This window comes from Podarcis raffonei, chromosome 1 (genome assembly GCF_027172205.1).
Source record: "Podarcis raffonei isolate rPodRaf1 chromosome 1, rPodRaf1.pri, whole genome shotgun sequence".
NCBI classification, from domain to species: domain Eukaryota; kingdom Metazoa; phylum Chordata; class Lepidosauria; order Squamata; family Lacertidae; genus Podarcis; species Podarcis raffonei.
The window spans coordinates 132,820,643-132,843,097 of NC_070602.1; the positions used below are offsets into that span (position 1 = coordinate 132,820,643).

The window sequence follows — 22,455 nt, forward strand, 5'->3', positions numbered from 1 at the left end:
TCATCACTTGCTTAATCAACACAGGCCAAACCTGGACATGCATCCAAGTGTGTACTTGAGACTATCCACTGAGTCTCCACTGTGTTGCTCTCGGTGGAAAGGCACACTTCCATCTCTTTAGCGGACAACCCCACTAACAATCACGGTGACATCTTGAGCAATGACCCTTCAGCTGACCTGATTTCACAGGAAGTATTCACATATGGGGCAAGGTGCTTTGTAAGGGATCATGATCCCAGGCCACTTGGGGCTCTGTAAATCAAATCCAGTCCCTCAGACTTGGTTCAAAAACAAACTGACAGCCAATACAAATCAACGGAAAGAATTAGATTCTTTCTCTGCAGCCTGCTCTGGCTAAGAGCTGGACTGTAGTGTGCAGAATAAGTTGGAGTTTCCCATAGATTCTGGGGAGCAACACCAGGACTACAGGGCCTGCACTGAAAATAACTGCCTGCTTCAATAGCTAGGGGGACGCGGGTGGCGCTGTGGGTAAAACCTCAGCACCTAGGACTTGCCGATCGAAAGGTCGGCGGTTCGAATCCCCGTGGCGGGGTGCGCTCCCGTTGCTCGGTCCCAGCGCCTGCCAACCTAGCAGTTCGAAAGCACCCCCGGGTGCAAGTAGATAAATAGGGACCGCTTACTGGCGGGAAGGTAAACGGCGTTTCCGGCTTGCCAGATGCAGCTTGTCACGCTGGCCACGTGACCCGGAAGTGTCTTCGGACAGCGCTGGCCCCCGGCCTCTTAAGTGAGATGGGCGCGCAACCCCAGAGTCAGACACAACTGGCCCGTACGGGCAGGGGTACCTTTACCTTTACCTTTTTATGGTCCCACTGGAACAATTTGGGCTTTGGAGCCAGAGAGAAAATAACAGTCCCCCTGAGCATGTATGGAGTTTATTTACCATAGGGCGATAATATAAGTGTGTTAAATTTAGTGCACTTACTACATGTTTCAGCATTTTAAATTTAATTTAATTATCAATATGTGGTTCCTGACTAAAGGAAAGTATTGGATACACATCAAAGCAGCTATTATTTCCTTCCAGTTTGTAATAATATTAACAGTTTTAAGTGGGATGCGCTGTAGATAAAAGCTGATTTTCTGGGGGTATCTTTCCAGAGTGTGATCACTTCATCCTCCATCAATAGCCACCAATGTGCACAACTGTATACTAGAATCATATACTTAACAGGCTTCTTTTGTTTGTGGGCATGTGGATGCAGCAACCCTGACAAAGGGTTGCAGCCCATGAGTCAGCTCGCGAGTCGATCCCATGTAATATGCATTTAATGTTTTGCATATGTTTTGTAGCAATGGAGTGGTTGGTTTTTTTAAAAAAAATGTTAAGTCAATGCGAAATGCTTAATTCCGCATTTATTTTCCTTACGAAAAGGAAATGGCTTTGTAGCTAAAAGGCACCAAGTAATGAGATATGGCCTATGTGAGACCAGGTCGCAGGTTCAAATCCTGATGACATCAGAGAGGACAAATGCTAAAAGTTCACAGAAACTGATTTATGAACTAATGCAATCAGGATGGTTACCATGGAAACAGACTGGTGGGACAACTAAGGGATTCCTTTCCCACTGCTAGATTTTTATGCTAATTCTTGGAATGAACAATCAGATCTTTTAATCAACATTTTATTCCATATTTACCCCAAAATTAGATGAATTGAGAAGTATGTACTAACGATGTATTTTTTAAAATCAATATATCAAGAAAACACGGTCCTTTCTCCCAAGTGAGTAAAAATAAGCCAGAAGTCATGCACAAAGCTGCTGGAAACTTCAGTTGCCTGCAGCAGCCCTGCTCCATTCTTCCAGCCCTCTGCTTTTGCTCTTCCATTACATTGTATGGCACACAATGCCGTACCTGGACTCACAACTACGAGCCGCAGAATGGGTGACCTAAGTGTGCTCCCAGCCATTCTCTAGCAGCCAGGCTTTGCAGCAGCAATATCAAAGGGTACTTGTTAACTTCCTTCTTAGGCCCTCAGATGTGAAACATAAAGTTCCAGGGTAAAACTCAAGCCGCTGTGGAAATACCTGTGATTCACAAACTTCACAGCAAAATGTGGATGGGGTAACATCCAGCCTCTGGTAGCCTTCTGCTTATCAAAATAAATGATGTCCTAATTTTATAAGGAACAAAACTTTATAAGGAATGGAACTTTTATGCTGTGCAATGTTAGAATGCTAAAACCCAGTTCCATCTTAACTGCAGAGTTCTGCTGCAAATGCACCACAAGATAGCCTTCCGAATGGGGGCTTAATATCGCCAGCAGCTCCAGAGACTACGAACATTCTTTGGATAGTCTCACTGTTTCCTTTTTCTCAATTTGATCCCTTTTTTCTCTTATGCCAAAGTACTCTGATTTCCTTTGAAGTAGGCCTTTTGGAAATCAGTTCTGAGTGAATCTTTATCATCATCACCATCGTGTTTCTCTCTCGCTCTTTTGCTTAAAGAGGAGCACTCTGACTCAGGTGTAAGTGTGCTTAGAATCACAGTCAAATTCCCACCGAAGTAAAGATACAAATGGGCTTAAATTCTCGTAATTTACCATGCTGTGGTTCAGGTTGTCCACCTCTTATGAAATATTTATTGCTGACTGTAGTTAGCCCTGACATTGACATTGCAGCCAAACTGATGTGAAAAAAACAAGATCTTATATAGACAGCTTGGCGGTTGTTTGTACAAAAGGCAGTCTTTTCAGGAATGCATGTAGGGAAGCTGTGGGAGCAAAAGTGGAGGATGAGAAAAAGCAAGCTCAGAAATGCAAAACTATGCAGTGTTTGAGCTGTAGGTCATGAAGAGAAGAACTTAGGTGGGGCTCAGGAAGAATGCATTCTGAGGAGGCTCTGAATTCTCGGCTCTTTCATTCTCAAATTGGATGAGGTTGTCACCCTTTGAGGCTTTAGATACAAGAATGCAGCGCTTGGCCCCAGCTGGTGCAATCGCAGTACAAGGACATAAATTAAGACCTACTGTCTGGAGCCAGATGCTTTTGTTTAATTATTGGTGACATCTTTTTCTCAGCTAGTGTTTAAATCACATTGATGTGAAGATTAGCAGGAATATATACAAAATTGTTTTACCACTTCCAGATGAAATTGTCTAAGCAGCCAGTCCAGGCCCCAAATCTGTTTTACAACAGCACTCAAATGCTTAGGGTAGGCAGCAGAAACACAAAAAAATGTAGAATAATAGAGATGGTGTTTTCCAGGCCATCAAGTCCAATTGCCTGATCAATGCTGCATCCAAAAGGCGGGACACAAGTACTACAGCGTCCCAGGCAAATGGCTATGCAGCCTCACTGTGAATGGTTTGGAGCCAAGTTATTTAAAGGGCAGCCTCCAGTTATATGAAGCTGCTTGGAGCCTAGCATCTGCTCCAGGTACCTGCTCTCTGGCCTGTCCAGGGACAGGGCCCTTTCTGTGGTGGGCCCTCTTCCCCACTAAAACCCCCACCTAGCTGCTTCACCTGTTGTCCTTAAAGTGGTCCCAGTCTAAGCAGTCCCTGAAGACTTCTTAATGCTGCAAAGCTTTTTATTGATCTTAGTTCTGACTCTGTATGCATGTTTTAATTTGTTCTGGGATTTTTATTATTGTTCCATTGTTTTGTTTTTAACATTTTTGTTAAAATGCAAGGACAGACCCTCCAAGAGTCCCTGTTTTCCAAGGATAGTCCTGAATTTACAGAAGCTGTTCCAGTTTCTGATGTGTTCCTGGAATGTCCCACTTTACCTTAAGACGTCCCTATTTTCATCAGAGAAATGTTGGAGGGTATGATGTGATGTCCCTATTTTTATTGGATAAATATTGGAGAGTATGGAGTTATGTGACCACCAAGCCAAGGAGATAAGTAACTATACAACATTTAGAAGACATCTAAAGCCAGCCCTGCATAGGGAAGTTTTTTAAAAAATTAATGTTTTATTATATTTTTTTAATATGTTAGAAGGTGCCCAGAGTGGCTGGGACAACCAGGTCAGATGGGCAGGGTATAAATAATAATATTATTATGATTATGATTATGATTATGGAATAGAGCATTCCTATTTTCAATGGAGCAATGTTGGAGGGTAAGGGCAACATTAAGAAAACGTGCTAGCATTTTTAGAGAGAAAAAGTGGGGAAATAGTTTTGTTAATATTTCTCAATCTGCTATGTTTTAGACTGGTGTGGCCTTAGACTAAATGTCTGTGTAGATTTTACTGCATGGATTTTATTTGGTGCAATAAATTACATTGTTTATATGAATGATCCACAGAAGGTGAGTTAATGGATTCACTTTGCTTGTGATAATGTCCGTAGCTTCTGGGAGGCTTTTGCTTAGAAGAGGCAAGCATTTGGAAGTGATATTGGTCACTTTAAGCCATGTTTGGCTGCCTTTACCCTCCATGGAAGTCCTCCTAATTCTGCCATTCTATGAATCTATGAACACTGTCTTTTCCGCTCATCCACAAGGGCAAGTCATGGGTCTCTTAGCAGATGGTTCCAGCTTCCAAATGCTGCCTGCCCTAACCAAGAAAGGTCCCGTCAAGAGCCCCCACCTGCCATGAAGCAGGAGAACCCACAGTAGTAGATTTAGGTTTGAAGGCAGGCTCATATGGGGGGGGTGATTCTTGAGATACTTCGACCTCAAGCCATTCAGGACAGTGCATTGAATTGTGCCCCGAAGCAAATGAAGATGAGAAAGAACCGGTTTAATGGGATCTGATCTACCAACTCCCATCAAAATAAATCTGGCATTCTGGATCAATTGCAGTTTCCAGACAGTCTTCAGTGCAGTCCTACAAAGAGGATTTTACAATAATCTAATCCAGAAGAGACCACAGGATGCATGACCAAGACCAGGTCTGGTGTCTCTAAGAAAAGGATCAGCCGGTGTACAAAGAAAAGTTGGTAATTCCGGCCACTCCTATCCATTACCCCACTGCCGCCTGGGCAGCCTGAGGCGGGACTAAATCCAGGAGTAACCCCAAACTGCAAGCCTCTTGAGCTGAATGTTGGAAGAATAAGTCCTGGTTCTGGCATAACACTTCATAGAATCTTAGAGCTGGAAGGGACCCAAGGGTCATCTAGTCCAACCCCCTGCAATGCAGGAATCTCAGTTAAAGCATCCCTGACAGGTGACCTCTGCTTTAAAACCTCCAAGGAAGGAGAGTCCGCCACCTCCTGAGGGAGACCTTTCCACTGTCCAACAGCTCTTACTGTCAGAAAGTTCTTCCAGCATAAGGGCACAGAAAAACTGTAGCAAGTAGCTTCTCACACAATCTGGTTAATTTTAGTTATGGCAACACATCACTGCAATGATGAAAGTGATCCTGTCTTGCCCACTTTGCTTCCATGATGCCTCATCCCTCCTGGTCTCCACGCCATCCTTCTTCTGCTCTGCGCTGCTTTTCAGCTGGCTGCAGTGCTGCACTCGGGAGCAGTCAGCCTTTATTTCCAGGTGGTGGACCAGAGTGAAGACTTCTCCACTCCGGTCCGCCATCCAGGCCCCACCCCTCAGCTTGCCCCGGATAGGGCAATTTTGAACTTCAGGATGACAGTCAGCTGGGGAGGTGTTCCAACAGCCACTCACCATGGCAAAGTCCTTTCCCCCCTGGGTGGGTGAGGGGCGGCCACTCAGGGCCACAACCACTGCCCACCTCCGGACCAGACAAGCAGCCATTCTCTGTGTGTGTGTGTGTGTGTGTGTGTGTGTGTGTGTGTGTGAGAGAGAGAGAGAGAGAGAGAGAGAGAGAGAGAGAGATGGTATAGTCGACAAATAGATAGTAAAATGTAATGTAAATTTAAGAAATGAACAACACAGCCAATAACTAACAGTCTTCCTGAATTACATTTAATTCACAGAGATTTGTCCACTTTTCTGCGTTACTTGGAGCTGTATTCTGTGACAGCACAATCCCGTGGAGTACTGGAATTGGGATTGTATTGACTGAGAAAGTTGGCCATTGTAGCAGTGGTCAAAAACATGTCCTTCTTGTCTTCTTGAACTACATGATAATAGAACAGTCCGTATGTGACCATATGTATGCTAGTCAAATCGTCCTGCCTTGCAGGAAGATGGACTAGATGATGATGATGATGATGATGTTTAATTAAATTTATATACTGTCCTATATCTACAGGTTTCAGGGCAATTCACAGGGTGGGTCACAGATGGCCCTTGAGGTTCCTTCCAACTCTATAACTCTGATTCTATTATTTGTTTTCCAGTGTTGCTAAATTTGCCTTTAAAAAACTGGATAAAAGAGAATAAAAAGTAAGGACAAGAACAGATATTTTCTCTTCATTTTTTTTTTAAAGCTATAGAACTATTTCGAAACATATGGAGTAGAGCATATGGATTCTCTAATCTAGTCCGTATGCCAAAGCAGGAAATCTTAGGCTTGAAGCTTCCTTGAGAGATAATAATAATAATAATAATAATAATAATAATAATAATTTATTATTTATACCCCGCCCATCTGGCTGAGTTTCCCCAGCCACTCTGGGCGGCTCCCAATCAGTGTTAAAAACAGTACAGCGTTACATATTAAAAAACTTCCCTGAACAGGGCTGCCTTAAGATGTCTTCTGAATGACAGGTAATTATTTATCTCTTTGACATCTGATGGGAGGGCGTTCCACAGGGCGGGCGCCACTACCGAGGAATGCCTCTCCAGCCCTGCAGGCTGCTAAATGGAGGCCTTTCCACACCTTCCTGTTCAGCTTTGCCCACCAACAGGCTGCTTTTGTAGCAAGGAATATTTTCTCATTCTTTGAGCTTAATATCACTTTCCACTGTTGAAAACTGCTACTACTCCCACATCCCTATTAAGGGCAAGAAAATGAAATATGATTCTGCCGCAGCCTGGTATCCTGTCATCTTCTTCCTGCTTCAACTTGCTTTGCACCCCCAGTCCCACCAGGTAAGCCTTCCTAGATCCTTTGGCCTTTTCAGATATTGATTTGTCTTCTGGGCACCCCGCCGTTACTCAAGTATTACACAACAAATTCCCAGTTTATAGGAGACTGTTCTTATTCCCTGAACCTTTAATTGGATTCCCACTCATTCCATCACATGCCTTGCATTTGTATCGGTGATTAGTAAATTGCTCTTTCAGTCTTCTATAGTCCTAGCTACAAATAGCTCAATACAAAGAACTCCAGTGTAATACATCTTCGCTTAAATCCTCTCAAAGAAGGTGCCAGGTGACTGTATATCCAGGACCCCTGAATAACGGATCCCTGAATGCTAGTGAATTATCTGAAATGTACATCACTCTCTAATCGGCAGTTTCTTGGTTTGTGGGCAGCCCTCCATCACTTCTAACCAAGTTATCCCTTGATGGAACATTAGCCTTTTAACACTGAAACATTACAAGTGCGAAAGGAGCTCCCTTTTGTATTGCTTCATATTAATCACTCCCACTGCTGTATTCCAGTTGTGGAATGAGTCATGCAGCCAATAACCATAACCCAAATGTTTCCACTAAAGTCCCAAGGCCTTCTTTTGCATCATTTGTATAAATAACTAAATGCCCCCACAAGTGTGTGTGTGTGCGCGCACGCACACACACACGCCTGTTTTAAATTTTCACTTTCCAAGAGAAGCTGCCAAGAAAGGAATCCACTGCACCAAGCAGCCTTGCACCTCTAGGGAAGGTTAACTGCTTGTGCAATTTGGCATTAAAAGCCAAGGATGCTTTGAGGTTAAACACACACCAACTAGAATTTCAGTGCACTTAAGAAACAAACTCCTTTGTCCTGTAGTTTTCTGTACAGAATTCCAGCTGTGTTCACGGACCAGGGCATTTGCAAGTTTTAGGGTGAGTTAGTAAGTTCCTGGAAGGCAGGTCTGCATGGGAGTTTCTCCCAGTACAGTGTTTTAGCATTAAACGAGAAGTCCAGGAAAACTGCCAATTAATGTACAGTGTGGCTTGGGAGAATTTTGTGTCAGTCTTGGTAGACAGTGCCATGTCTGATGCCTCTGCTATTGTTCCTGCGCAGGCAGGAGGCAGGAGAACTCAGCACAAACTGAGGCACAAGGAGACATGGCAGCAGGACGCAGGCCTGCCAAGTCCTAAGAAGAAGTAAGTCTGGGGGCAATTTAAAGTTCAGTGTGGAGGGATGTGGAAGAGGGAATCTGAATGCTCCGTAGCTCATACTTTTTCATTCCATCTTGATTTTTCTAACATTTTATCTCTCTCTTGGCGGAGCTAATGTGAAGTCTCATTGGGAGTGAAATAACTTTAAAAAGCAGGCTCGGGGCCAAAACATGGGCCCTCCCAGCCCTTTAAATCTCTCACTATGGCAGATCCAATTTAATACACATTTATTCTGGCCCAAAGGAACTTGGCGTGTTGAGTGGCTCAGAGCTGCTGTGAGTGAGCACATAACCCCTAACCTGAGCCAACCCAGGGTGTTTGCTACCTGAGGCAAAGGACATTATTATGTCTCCTTCAGCCACAGGAGTCAACTCCTGAGGGCCAGTGTCCCTTCACGCCGCCCCATAAAATATTTGAGGAGTCTGAGCCCCCCTAATTGATGGGCATTGCCATTTAAATGGTGTGCATGTGCCATGTCCTGTGATCAATTATGCAGGGTGAAGCTTACCTGCCCCCCCCCCAATATTTTATTCAAGTTGGCCCTCCTGCCGTCTGCCCTATTCCATGGACAGAAGCCAAACTGATAGGCAGCTGAATTTTAGTTCCACACTTGAGAGGGGTCTGTATCCTCCATGGTACCTGCGCACAGATCCCAGCAACCAGCACCTGAAGCAGCTGCCTCACGTTGTTTCAGGGTGAGTGGGGCAGACCTCCCAGTGGATCCCTTTGTGGAAGGTAGGGGAAGTGTGCTCTACTCCGTGCGCTAAGCTCCTTTAACACAGGAGCTGGTTTTTTATTCTATTTAAATGACAGAGGAGTAATGGCTGTGTCACCTGTTGTGGAAATGTATAAAATACTTGTACCTTCTTCAGGATCAGGACCTTTGGTCTGGGTGCCAGAGCAGCTTGCCTTGTCCCTGTGGTGTCCTTGGGGCTCCTCAGTGTGTGCTGGAAAAAGACTATAAGGTGGTGCACACACATAGCCTTGGGTTACCTACCCACAGCACACTTTTGGACATAGCGATTTGCATTTGTACACACCATCATCATGCGATCACATCTGAAGTGGCAGCTGCAAGCTGTGTTGTCTGTACACTCAGGGGGGCATGTTTTCAAATGAGTGCACAACACTGTTCTCTGTTTTTGTCCCTTCAATTAGTGCTTCCACCATCCTTTTAAAGAGAGAGGGGTTGGCAAATTACGGTACAACTTCCTGTGTGCCTGTTTCATTCATAGACAAGTTATCAACATGGTGTTGTGGAGTGTCACAGCCCTGCCCCAAAAGAACCTGAGAAAACGCTCTCTGTGTACACACATAGGGAGCAAGCTCTTGAGAAGTGTATTCTTGACACAAAATGGATTACTTTACAATCGCATCTTACTCAGGGGTTTGGTTCCAATGGTTCTGCGTATACACAAAAATCATGTACAGTGGTACCTTGGGTTACATACACTTCAGGTTACATACACTTCAGGTTACAGACACCGCTAACCCAGAAATAGTACCTAGTAGAACTTTGCTTCAGGATGAGAACAGAAATCGTGCTCCGGCGGCACAGCAGCAGGAGGAGGCCCCATTAGCTAAAGTGGTGCTTCACTGTTAAGAACAGTTTCAGGTTAAGTACGGACCTCCGGAACGAATTAAGTACTTAACCCGAGGTACCACTGTATACCCAAAGCCTTGGAGCTGCTCGGCGGTTAGTGGGTGATAGTGAGGGGGAGAGAGACAAAATCCCCAGTGCTCCCAGAACCTACAAGTTGAACAGGTTTTGCTCAGCAACAGTGGCGTAGCGTGGGTTGTCAGCACCCGGGGCAAGGCAAGTAATTTGCGCCCCCTAACCCGGGGATTTGCGCCCCCTAACCCATGGATTTGCCCTAACCCCAGATGTTGCGGCCGGCCCCCCCTGCACCCCCCACGCTACGCCACTGCTCAGCAAACAAGGTGGGGATATTAAAAGATCTTTTTGCACCAGGTAAGCCAAGTGGACCCAGCACAAAAAGAGCTTTCAAGCTCTCTGCTTGGATTTAACTTGCACAATTTCAGCCGGTCTGCCTCCATTCATGTATGGTTGAAATTGCACAAATTAAATGTGTGCAAGATGAGATTGTACTTTATAACTGTATAACAGCAGAATGTGCATTATTGAATTGACAAATAGTGTGGGGCAGGGATGACACGAGGACGACACGCACCCAGCACCCCCAAAAAGTGCCTGCATCCAGCACTGAATGCTCATTATTGTGCAGTATGTACGCACCCCATGAGAGATATAAATCATGCTGGCCTCAATACAGTTCAGCACGAGGTCCTTAAGGAGCAGACTCAATCACTGCCCTTTCCTGCGGTATAAAAACTAAACTTTTTATACTAAACTTTATTTCAAAAATTACATTTTTCATAAATGCACACACTTGAATTAGTTCTTTTGTCTTATTATTTCCACACACAACCTTCAAAATGTCTGGCTTGTGGGTTTCCTTTTGGCTCCGCTGAAAGGCTTAGGAATGGCAGCACGTTAAGTGAAAACAGAATGTTTTTTTCATTAGTCTTATGGCTCAGGAGGCAGTAACACTTCAACACACAGCAGCAGTTTGAAAAGTATGGAGCTAACAATCACCACAGTGTATTTGATAAACTGGGGCAGCCGCAGTTCGCAGGAAGTGCCAGGGTGGCTAAATGTGTGAACAAATTACGGATGTATATGTTCTCATAGAATCAAACTGCATATATTACAGGCCAGTCATTTTTCCTCCTGAAGGGGGGCTACAACAATCTTCCATTGTGAAAGCCAGACTTCCAAGGACTCAGTATAAGTGATTAATTTCTAAAATGTGGCACAAACCTATCTGGAAGGTATTCCTTTGGACTTTGAATCGCATGTCCCCAATTTGGGATTAGTGAGACAAATGAACTGTGCACATGTTCAAAATGCCCTCTTGGTCATTTTTGCTTCACAGATTGTGAAGAAGAACCCCAATAGATTCTGTTGTGAGCCCTGGTTCAAAGTACAGCAAACTCTGGATCCCTGTCAGGTATGGCACATACAATATCCTGTTCATTCTAGTTGAGGAAGTCTGTGATGAGCCTATTGGCAGCAGGGGGAGCAGAGGAAAAGAAAGAAAGAACTAGATCGGAAGCGCCTTCTGTGAGCCCAAATCCTTATATGCACAGTAATAGATTAGACAGAATTCACATGCTTCTTTAATTGAACTTATCTGAAGTGTTGCTGAACACACAATTTGTTTTCAACTTCCCTTTTCAGGAGTCTACAAGTCACACAATACATACCCTCCAACATTTCTCCAATCAAAATAGGGAGAAATACTATTCCATAATAATAATATTACTATTTATACCCCACCCATCTGACTTGGGTTGCCCCAGCCACCCTGGGCGGCTTCCAACATACGTATTTAACAACATAACAAAACGTTAAACTTTTAAAAACTTCCCATTACAGGCCTGCCTTCACATGTCTTCTAATGGCTGTAGAGTTACATATCTCTTTGGCTCAAGGGTCACTGTCAGTTTGCATTTCTTAGTGCAGAAAGTATTGATCTGATGTGTAGAGATCTTTCCTATTCAACTTAATTCAAGAGGATTCTGGAAGTTTCTGTGTGTGAAAGAACTGAGAATGCTACCTTCTGAGTTAAAGCACTATTAATATACTGTTACATGGTTATAAACATCTTGTTAGCAATTTGCAATGCAATTCTAGTCACCTCGAACTCAAATATTACAATACTAGAAATTTACAGTCCTATGCAAATTACAGCTTCGACTTTCATTTATAAATGCAGCCGATTTTTTAAAAAAATGCTGTTAGGATTTTTCTCACACTGACACCTTGGATATTGAAACCATTGTTCTGTATAATTATTATGATGGAGGAAATCTCTTTCCTCTCCCAATAAAATATAATGAAAACTGGGCAGGTGCTAGTTTCTCAATGGTTTTACCAAATTATCCACAAGGTTTGGCCTGCAAAGTATATTTCTTAGTCTGTGTTTTCTCAACGACTTATGGAAATAGTGTCCATTTTAAAGGACAGCAGGTGTTAGAACAATGAGTAGCCGCCTCCTTCACATCTGTGCTACAAAAGCTGCATCAGTGTTTACAAGAAACAGGATCATAAAAAACATCCTGCCACTAGAACACACACAGTCACACAGAGAGTTGCTATTCTTCCCCCCTTTTTTCTCACACACTGGAAGGTTTATTTATAGCCTGTCAATAAAAGCCTATCTGCTTGGAAAGAGGGGGAAACGATCGGCGCTTCCATGGGGAAGTGAGGCAGAAACAAATGAAGGGAAGCCCTTCGCTTGACCAGTCTGTTTTCCATTCTCTTGTCCGCTCAAACCAGTTTGTTAACCCTTTGGACAAAGCTATCTCCTTGGCGATCTTGCGATTTTTCTTCACCGATGGGGCCCTTCATATCCCATCGGCGTTGAAAGTCTTCAAGGCCAAGGTGATCCCGACAATTGCTTATGCCATCTCAATTTGGGGGACTTTTGTCAACTTATCCCACCTAGAGGTTATTCAAAATCAGTTTCTAAGAGGGATATTGAAACTGCCCAACTGTGTAAGTAATACAGCGCTACGCATGGAACTTAATATTGTATCCCTGGAAAACGCTCTGTGGAAGCACATACTTTGTCACTGGTTATCTCTATGGCACAATCTCCCAAACTTGTACTTGATACAATGTATGTGGAGAGATGATTTCCAGAGCCCATGGGTAAAAAATTTACAACTGAAAATTACGGCAATGGGAATCTCCCCATCCAAATTACTAGAGCAGGATATAGTTCCAGCTAAAAGAACAGTAACCTGTAAACTAGAGGAGATGGACTTGCAGCAGAAAATGGTCTTGGGCAATGGTACCTGCTCACCTCTAAACCTTGGTTTATTACCCCTCTTAAGGCTCCCAAACTATTTGAATTCCTTAACTTCTTCGGCTCATAGATATGCCTTTGTAAAGGCAAGATTCAACACCTTCCCATCGAACGTGCTGAGAAATAGATTCTCCAATGGACAGATATCGCTCTTATGTGATTGTAATTGTGGGGCACCGGAATCGTTGCATCACATAATTTTTGATTGTGCTTTTCACTCATCGGCCAGGAGCAAGTTTCTTGCTCAATATCTAAAGGGAATTGCCGATGATACGAATGAAGCCAAACTGAGATAACTATTAAATGATGATGACCACCTAAGATCACTCATGGTTGCCAGATTCTTGATCAGCGTCCTATCCCTAAAGAAGAGAAACGGACTCCTGTGCGGCTCGGATAATCTTTTTAAACTATGATCTATGTTTTAGGATGTAATTAGGTGATTTCACCATTGATGTCTTCTACTAATTTATGAGTAGAGGGCGATGTTTATGTTACAAATTTATTGTAATGTATGATGTTGGTCTTTTGTTTTTGTTTTGTTTTGCTTTGGTTCTTGTCTGTTTTTTGTAAGTCTTGGCGGTTTTAAATTTGGAGGTTTAAGTACATTATGTTGGTATGGGAAACTGTCGTGTGATGGGCCAATGGCCGTAATAAAGATCAATACAATACAATTAACCCTTTGGAGATGCTTTGGGATATTTGGGGAAACAATCCAGTGCAAAGTAGGCACACTTGTGAAATATTAAGCATGCACTTCACTGTCTCCCTTTGAAACCAAAGGGACTTTCAAACTTAATTTTGGCTGACTTATGTTTTACCATATTTGCCAACTTAGCATGTAACAGGCAAAAACAAAAAACCACGGCTAGATTTACAGACCAAAGAGAAGAATGTCCCTTTTCAGCAAAGGGGAAATACAATTGTACTATTTTGTGAACACCAAAGACCAAATTTAGCACACACCATCTTGGTCACCTGCAGGATGACCTCTGTTGAGACAAAAGAGACAGGAGGAGTGCAGCTCTTTAATTCTTGTGGACCTCTCAGTGACTTTTGAGACCATTGACCCTGGTATCTTCCTAGACAGGCTGTCTGAGTTGGGTGTTGGAGGCACAGCTTTGGAATGGCCCTGCTCCTACTTGGCTGGCCAGTTCCAGAAGGTGGTGCTGAGGGACTTCTGCTCAATCCTCTGGCAATTGTGCTTTGGCATCCTGCAAGGTTCTCTCTTATCCCCCATGCTGTTAATCTTCTACATGAAGAAACTCCTGGGTGGGGTAATATGGATAAAGGAAGAGAAGTGTCAAGAGGTAAATGACAACAAGTTCTATCTTCATCTTTCATCAAAACCAGAAGAGGCAGTGGGCATTTTGAATCAGTGCCCAGGTGCGGTAATGGATGAAAACCAATAAACTGACACTGTCTAGGTCTAGGTGTGGAGGAACACTGAAGGGGATGTTTTCCCACCAATCGGAAGCAGCTAGCTACTGTACTTATGTTGAGCTGGAAAATGGTAGACAGTTAAGATTCCATCTTCTACTCATTTTGTTACATGCACGTATAAGATCACTGGGAAAGATATAAACTAAGATGCCACCATTACGGTATTACAGTTCATACAAATATAACCTATTATTTGATTGTGGATGGGGAGTGCAGGGACCCATTAAATACGCAGTTTCAAGAGGAACGGTTTCACTGGGGTTCAGGGCATGCATTTCACATGCCCTTCTCTCTGATGCTCTGTTCTCCCTCTCCTGATTCATGCAGCATCCCACTTTCTGCTTTCTGGTCAGCCCATTTTTCTTCCCCCTGCCCAGTCTCCCAGTTCACTTCCTCTCTTCTCCTCTTTCCTTCCTACTTTCTGCTTAGCTGCCACACTTGAAAAGTACTTTGAGCTGAAAGAGGAAATGAGTAAGAGGACAGCTCTTCCAACTTCCTCTCAGCTTTATGTACTTCTCAAGGAGAAGGGAGGTAAGTACCCTCACCTGATAATGGAAAGGGGGTTCAGAGGCTTCATGGGCACAGGGGAAGACCTGGAGGGCCCTAACATCAATTTTGGTTTCATCATATTTCCATGCAGGTGTAGTTTTAAAGCAACAGATATATGTAGAAAGGGGCCTTGACCAGCTGTATTCAGCACGAAAATGTCGTGGGATAATATCCTTCAACCATGTTTTAACGCGCATATGGTACAGAGGCAGTTCTATTTCCATTCATATTAAAAACATTAAAACTTGACAGATTGCAGGTTGCAGAAAATATTAAACATTGCACATGTTCTGGCCATCATTGTTTAGTTTCTAATTTCCTGATATTTACTTTTTACTATACTACAAAAATGACCTCTAACCTCCTAACTGGTTAAACTTTGACACTGTTCTGGTGTTGATGTATTGTGAATATATACATTGACCCTTGCAAAATGTTAAGCCAAATAGTTTTCTAAAGTATCTGCTAATAAATTACTTGGCCAATAGCCAGAGGTTTAGTATTCCTTTCTTGCCGAAACATATGGTATATGTTAAGTGCAATTTGTATTGTGTGTAAGATTTGCAACATTATCTGTTTTAGAGTGGCATCCTACATGAACATACGGGTGAAAAAAAGAAAAAAAACACCCCTGTTTTCCCATGAAAATATTTCATAATAAAGTGTATAATGCCATAGTTTGACCTAGATTTGTTTATTATTATTTTAAAATCTACCTTAATTTGCACCAAAAACCATGATTTAGGTTTTTCACTCTGCAGTAAAACTTGTGGCATATGGCATAATATTTAATATCTGGCCAACCCCATTTTTATTATTCATGACATTTTATATTTTCACCGTGGGGTCACTTTCCCTGTAAGTATGGAGTGGGATTCTTCCAATTAAATTTGAACTTTATGTCTTTCAACTTTCCTCCAAAACCTTTAGGTCCATGCACTATGTGCAGCCCTGAGGAACATGCTGCTACTGTATCAAAGTCAAACAAAACAAACTACAGTACTGTACTGACCATCTTGCCTTGAATTGAGCATCACTGCAGCAGTAGGTCCTTGTAGCCAGCAGCTGTTCTCCACACCCTCAATGTTGCCCATGGACAACATTAGCTCAGACTTCATTACAAGACAAAATGAAGTAGCCAGGAAAGCTTATTAGGGAAGGTTATATGGCCTGAGGACAGTTAGGAACCTGAAATTAAAACTACCACTCATGCTGAAAAACAGACATAAGTGCCAATCCTATGATTCCGAAAGTATAACTGCACTTGTCCTTTGCAGTGCAAGATAAAAGGGATTGCATTCAGAGAGTGGAGATTATTATTTTGTTCATTGAGTTCAACAAAGGGTGTTCAGGGTGATAGTCAATAAAGGTAAAGGTAAAGGTACCCCTGCCCGTACGGGCCAGTCTTGCCAGACTCTAGGGTTGTGCGCCCATCTCACTCAAGAGGCCGGGGGCCAGCGCTGTCCGGAGACACTTCCGGGTCACGTGGCCAGCATGACATCACTGCTCTGGCGAGCCAGAGCCGCACACGGAAACGCCGTTTACCTTCCCGCCAGTAAGCGGTCCCTATTTATCTACTTGCACTTTGACATGCTTTCGAACTGCTAGGTTGGCAGGCGCTGGGACCGAGCAACGGGACCGCACCCCACCTCGGGGATTCGAACCGCCGACCTTTCGATCGGCAAGCCCTAGGCACTGAGGCTTTTACCCACAGCGCCACCCGCGCTGTAATAAAGTAGTATTAAATGAGTTTATGGATACGTCCTGGAAGTGGATGCAGGTGGGGAAGTGGACTGATGTGGACTGAAGAGGGAGAAGTGAAGAGAAGTGAGAAGGTAGTAAATCACATCTATGGGTAGCTGGAAAGTAAATGTCAAGGGAATTATCCTCCCCACCCCCTCCCCACAAGCCTAACCACATCTACTCAGAAGTAAATCCTATTGAATTCAGCAGGGCTTACTTCTGGGTATGGGTGAGGACTGTACGGAGACCTCTCTCTGTGCTGCAAAGCGTTTGGGGGCAGGGTGTTGGGGGGGGTTACAGAAAGAACAACATATATTTCTAGCTGGCAGAGTTGTGCCCTACACGATCTCTGAAAGAAAATAACAGGAGTGCAGCAATTAGGGTGTGTGTGGGTGTTGGGGGGCAAGCTCCTTGTTTGGGGGACACATGCTGCCCCCCCCCACATCCAGCACCACCCTATCTTTTATTAACATCCTCCTATACCCTTTTAATGGGACGCGGGTGGCGCTGTGGGTAAAAGCCTCAGCGCCTAGGGCTTGCTGATTGAAAGGTCGGCGGTTCGAATCCCAGTGGCGGGGTGCGCTCCCGCTGCTCGGTCCCAGCGCCTGCCAACCTAGCAGTTCGAAAGCACCCCCGGGTGCAAGTAGATAAATAGGGACCGCTTACTGGCGGGAAGGTAAACGGCGTTCCGTGTGCTGTGCTGGCTCGCCAGATGCAGCTTTGTCACGCTGGCCACATGACCCGGAAGTGTCTGCGGACAGCGCTGGCCCCCGGCCTCTTGAGTGAGATGGGCGCACAACCCCAGAGTCTGTCAAGACTGGCCCGTACGGGCAGGGGTACCTTTACCTTTACCTTTATACCCTTTTAAGGGACGCGGGTGGTGCTGTGGGTTAAACCACTGAGCCTCTTGGGCTTGCCGATCAGAAGGTTGGTGGTTCGAATCCCCGTGACGGGGTGAGCTCCCATTGCCCTGTCCCAGCTCCTGCCAACCTAGCAGTGTAAAAGCACAAAGTTCAAGTAGATAAATAGGTACCGCTCCGGTGGGAAGGTAAATGGCATTTCCATGCGCTGCTCTGGTTTCACCAGAGGGAGCTTAGTCATGCTGGCCACGACCCGAAATCTGTCTGCGGACAAATGCCGGGTCCCTCGGTCTATAGAGATGAGCGTGCAACCTCAGAGTCGTCCATGACTGGACCTAATGTCCAGGGGTCCCTTTACCTTTACACCCTTTTAAATGTGCTTGTGGGTGGGGGGAGAGGGGTTATTGGTTAGGGGTTTTTTTGTTCTTGTTTTTATTACGTACTTTTGTGTTTTTATCTTGTATTTTCATGCTGTGAGATCTACGGATGTATACCCTTCGGCGGCATACAAATTTAATTAATCATAATCATAGTCATAGAGATTGTTTACCGTATTTTTTGCTCTATAAGACGCACCAGACCATAAGATGCACCTAGTTTTTGGAGAAGAAAAACAAGGAAAAAAATATTCTGAATCCCAGAAGGCAGAACAGCAAGAGGGATCGCTGCGCAGCGAAAGCAGCGATCCCTCTTGCTGTTCTGGCTTCTGGGATAGCTGTGCAGCCTGCATTCGCTCCATAAGACACACACACATTTCCCCTTACTTTTTAGGAGGGAAAAAGTGAGTTATAGAGCAAAAAATACGGTAGTTATGACATATATACACATCGGCCTCAGGGCGGTTCACAGCACAGAAACACAAAATAAAAACACAAAACGCTTAATAAAAGCTAGGAGGGCAGCATGGCCAACCCATCACCTCCTTGCTCTTCTGCCTTAGTGTTTGGGGGGGGGGGCGCGTAGCAGCAGCAGCAGCAGGGCAGGTAAGCAGCCCAGCGGGGGGGGGGGGGGCGGAGACAGCCTCCCTCCCCCCCCCAGGAGCCACGTGGCCCTGCGCTGCTGCCACACGGGCCGCCCTCGCCCCCCCCCGCCTTCAGGTGTTCCCATAGCAACCTCCCGGGGCGCCTCCGCCGCGGGCCTGGCTGGGCCTGGCGCCCCGTTGCTAAGCAGCGCCTGGAGCAGGAGGAGAAGGCTGCGGGTGTCGCCGTGCAAAACCCGGAGCCCGGGGGCGGCGGGGGCGGCTTGGCTTCGTGCTGAAAGAGCCTTCTGACAAGCCCCCCCCCTTCTAGGAACAGGGTCCGGCGGGGCCCCTCTTCGCCGACCCCGCCAGGAACGGAAGTGTGGGTCGCCGCCGCCGCCGCCGCCATGTCCCACAAGTAAGTGCGACCCTCCCCGGCGCCTCGCTCGCGGGGAGAAGGAGGCTGGCTCGCTCCTCGGGGCCCTGAAGCCTCTTTCCGAGCAGAGGCGCCTCCGAGGAAGGGCCCGATCCCGGCAGAGTTCAGCCTCTGGTTGACCCCAAGGGAAAACTCTCCCCATGGTGCCTGCATGTAAGAGGCACATATTACAAGACGGTTCAGGAGCTCAAGTGTTCCTTGAAGATGGTCCGAATAGCTGGGTCGCTTTGTACGGAAGAAGGCAATCCTAAATTACTTTGGCCTTTAAACGTCATGACAAATACTCTGAATTCTGCCTAGAACCAACTTTGAAGCCAGTTCAGCTGTTCCATTAGGCGAGCCATGCTCAGAAAGGATTCCCCCGTTAACATTCTGGACCAAGGAGTTGCCCTGTTTCAAATGCACCCCGTATGTAAAGTGCAATGCAATAATCAAGATCTGCTTCCTCCAGAAACAGGTGTCATTGGCACACCCATTTCAGCTGTGCCAAGGCACTCTGGCTGTAGCTGACCCTTGGGCATCCAGGGTCAAAGCCAGGTCCAAAAAAACCACTAAACCACAGACCTGCATTTTCAAGGGGGGCGGGCGGTAATCCCATTCAACACTGGTTAAATGTAAGTACCTGTGGATCCCATCGGACTTGGTTAAGGTTACCAGACATCCCCGTTTCCCGGGGACAGTCCCCGGATTTACAAATCAGTCCCCATACAAAATCCATTGAAGCTGAAAAGTGTCCCCAGATTCATTGGAAAAAATCTGGTAACCTTAGACTTGGTGCTGCTTACTTCTAAGTAGACATGAATAGGGATGCACTATTTGCTATATTTTACTTCGTTCTCTTTGTATGTACTAAAGTGTTCTCTTCCCCAACCCCTACCCCACTTTATTAGCACTTACAATAAAATGTGGGCAGAAGCCCAGGAGTCCCTCAACTGCCTGCTACAGAAGGAGATAGAAGAGAAATCCCACAAACCATTGAAAGATCGCCAAGTAGTGTTTCAAATGCTAGGCACTTTCTACGTCAAGTATGTGCAGATATTTCGGAATTTGGAAGCTGCTTATGACCAGATTGTTCACCCACAAAAGCGTTTAATTATTCGGCAAATGCTTGATGGAGTAATGGGTCGCATTTTGGAGTTAAAGAATGAAATGGTGGAGCTGGAGTTGTCAGAATATCATTACTTTGATGACATTTTACAAGATCTTAAGCTGGCTCCTGTAAGTATAGTCCCTTCATGTTGTTTTTCATATTGTAGAATCAAATCCTAAGTAACTGTTTGTTTTCTTTAAATAACTGACTTTTGTGCATCTTAATATAGCTGTCCAATTATTCTCAGTTGTAAAAAACACATGAAAAAAATTCAAAGAGCCCCACTCCATTGAATACTTGCTGGCACTTGGTTCTTGAACTGTTATTCCATTTCCATTTTTAAAATATAGTATGTGAGGTTTTTTCAGTTTCACCATAGAAATGCGAAAAGCTGCTCCAGCCCACAGCAGATTAAATCTAAGCCCTGGCTACCAAGTGCAAAGAAGATAGTAAGGATGGACCTAAGCGTAGACATGTCACCTTCACCTGTAATTAAGGAACACATGCAAAAACTGGGCTTCAGTGAGTTGGGGTGGGGGGAGCTGATAATACCCCAGCGAGCCTCATTGAGAATCACGGATTTACCGGTAATTTATTTCTCTCCTACAGCTCCACCTGTTGCCCACATCATGAACTGCATCAAACTTTCATTTAAAAAAAATAAGTTAAACTGTAAATTCGGCACATAAGCTATGTTTACATTCTCCACACAAAGCTACCTTTACAAAAGATGGCTACTGAGAACCTTCAAATTGCTCCTTGAGAACCCCTAAGTTCCAAAAGCAGTTTTCAAAAGACTCTTTCATCAGGGTGGTTTGAGGGAAAATAGCCTATCTGTGGTGCATCTCCTGTGCTAATGGTTAGCAAGCCATAAATGTCTCATTCTTCTCCCACATGCAGAAATACCCACATTTGTGTCTTTGGCTAGCCCTGATCAATGTAGGCACTTTATCCAAGCAAGAAATACAACACATTAAAGAAATTGTTTAGCTAATTTCTAGACAACATATTGAAGTTATAGCATTCTCTTATTTTACCTGTAAAGGCAGATTACCAAGATAGTATTTGTGAGTGATGTTCAAATATAAATAATACAGCTTTGGCATTCTACAGCCTATTATGTTAGTATAAGTTGCTCTTTCCAACAGTGGGTTGCACTTAAGGATTTCTTATGCAATAATTAGTAATGAATAATGAGTAATGAACAGCTATCTTCTGTACTGCAGACTGATGCAGTACCTTTTGTGCTTTTATTAGCATCTTCAAGTGTTCATATATCACATTATCTTGTTGATTTATAACCCATTTCATAGCAGAGCTCTCAGTATAAGACAACTGAAAGGCAACATAACCAGATTCAGGAATCCCTTCATTGGGATTATATATTGCTGAAATAAGTTAAGACAATTGCAGAATAATAGCAACTTTGATGCACATCCATAATTCAGCATTCCTAGAAATGTATGTTTAATTGGGCACTTTTGACTGTTTTGTAGAGAAATTGTATTCATTGAATGACCAGCATGATTTACAAAATTAACTTTTCCTCTCCAATAGGAAAACATTGAAATTCCAATCCCAAGGTATTTTATTAAGGAGAAAATAAAGGTGTTGAAAGAGAGGGAGAAAATCCTCGCTCAGATAATGCTTGATGCTGGGATGTATGATGGCGAACCTGTGAGTATATCTATGTAATCAGTTCAGGCAGGGCTGCTGCAAGAGATGGTTCTACCTCCTGCTGTCTTCTTCTTCCTCCGCTGGCATTGCTGACCCATTCCTATTCCTATTCATCTTCTCCACCCTTGTTTTTCTGATGCCTTAGTGGTGATAGCAGAGGCAGTTTCTCTTCTAGTCCCTGCTCTTCACTTACTCACTCTTGGAAGGGCCAAGAGCATCCTTCCTCGCAGCCAGGCCTTCTGGGAGAGGTGCCCGGAGAGTGCCTGCACTGCCATCACTGCAGTGTCTAGAATTCATTCTTAAACCTAGTAAAAAAAAGATGTCGAACTTACTTTAAAATGTTATAACATTTCCAAAGTTTAAACCACAGTTTTAGCAACCGTGGCAAACCACAGTGATGTTTCATGCACTCTCTTGGCCACCTTGCCCAGAATATATTGCATTGAGTAACGACTCCTAAGGCCTCCCAGGTTGGGTGACCAGGGATACCAGCCGTAGCAGGAGGGCCAGCTGGTGAGAGAACCAGGCAATAATAAGGCAGGCAAGGCCCAGGAATGCTCCAGTTTGCACCTGAGAGGTGTATGGGGTGTTCAGGGAGGGGTAGTGCCTCTGTGGGGGGGAACAACTTTGTTCACCTTTTGCCCCCACCCTGCACTCAGCTCTCACCTGTGGCTCCTGGCAGCAGGTGACTGCAGCCACACCCC

At 44.5% G+C, this 22,455-nt stretch overlaps 1 protein-coding gene across 1 annotated transcript in view; it reads left to right on the plus strand.

The window, feature by feature from the left end:
- The first annotated feature begins 18,685 nt into the window (after positions 1-18,685).
- Positions 18,686-22,455, plus strand: part of IQCA1 (IQ motif containing with AAA domain 1) — a 95,371-nt gene continuing 91,601 nt past the window's right edge. Inside the window, exons 1-3 of the mRNA XM_053362799.1 lie at positions 18,686-18,966; positions 19,875-20,202; positions 21,632-21,751. Of these exons, the coding sequence (XP_053218774.1) occupies positions 18,956-18,966; positions 19,875-20,202; positions 21,632-21,751 (459 nt within the window). The 5' untranslated portion in view covers positions 18,686-18,955. The remainder of the gene's footprint in view (positions 18,967-19,874; positions 20,203-21,631; positions 21,752-22,455) is intronic.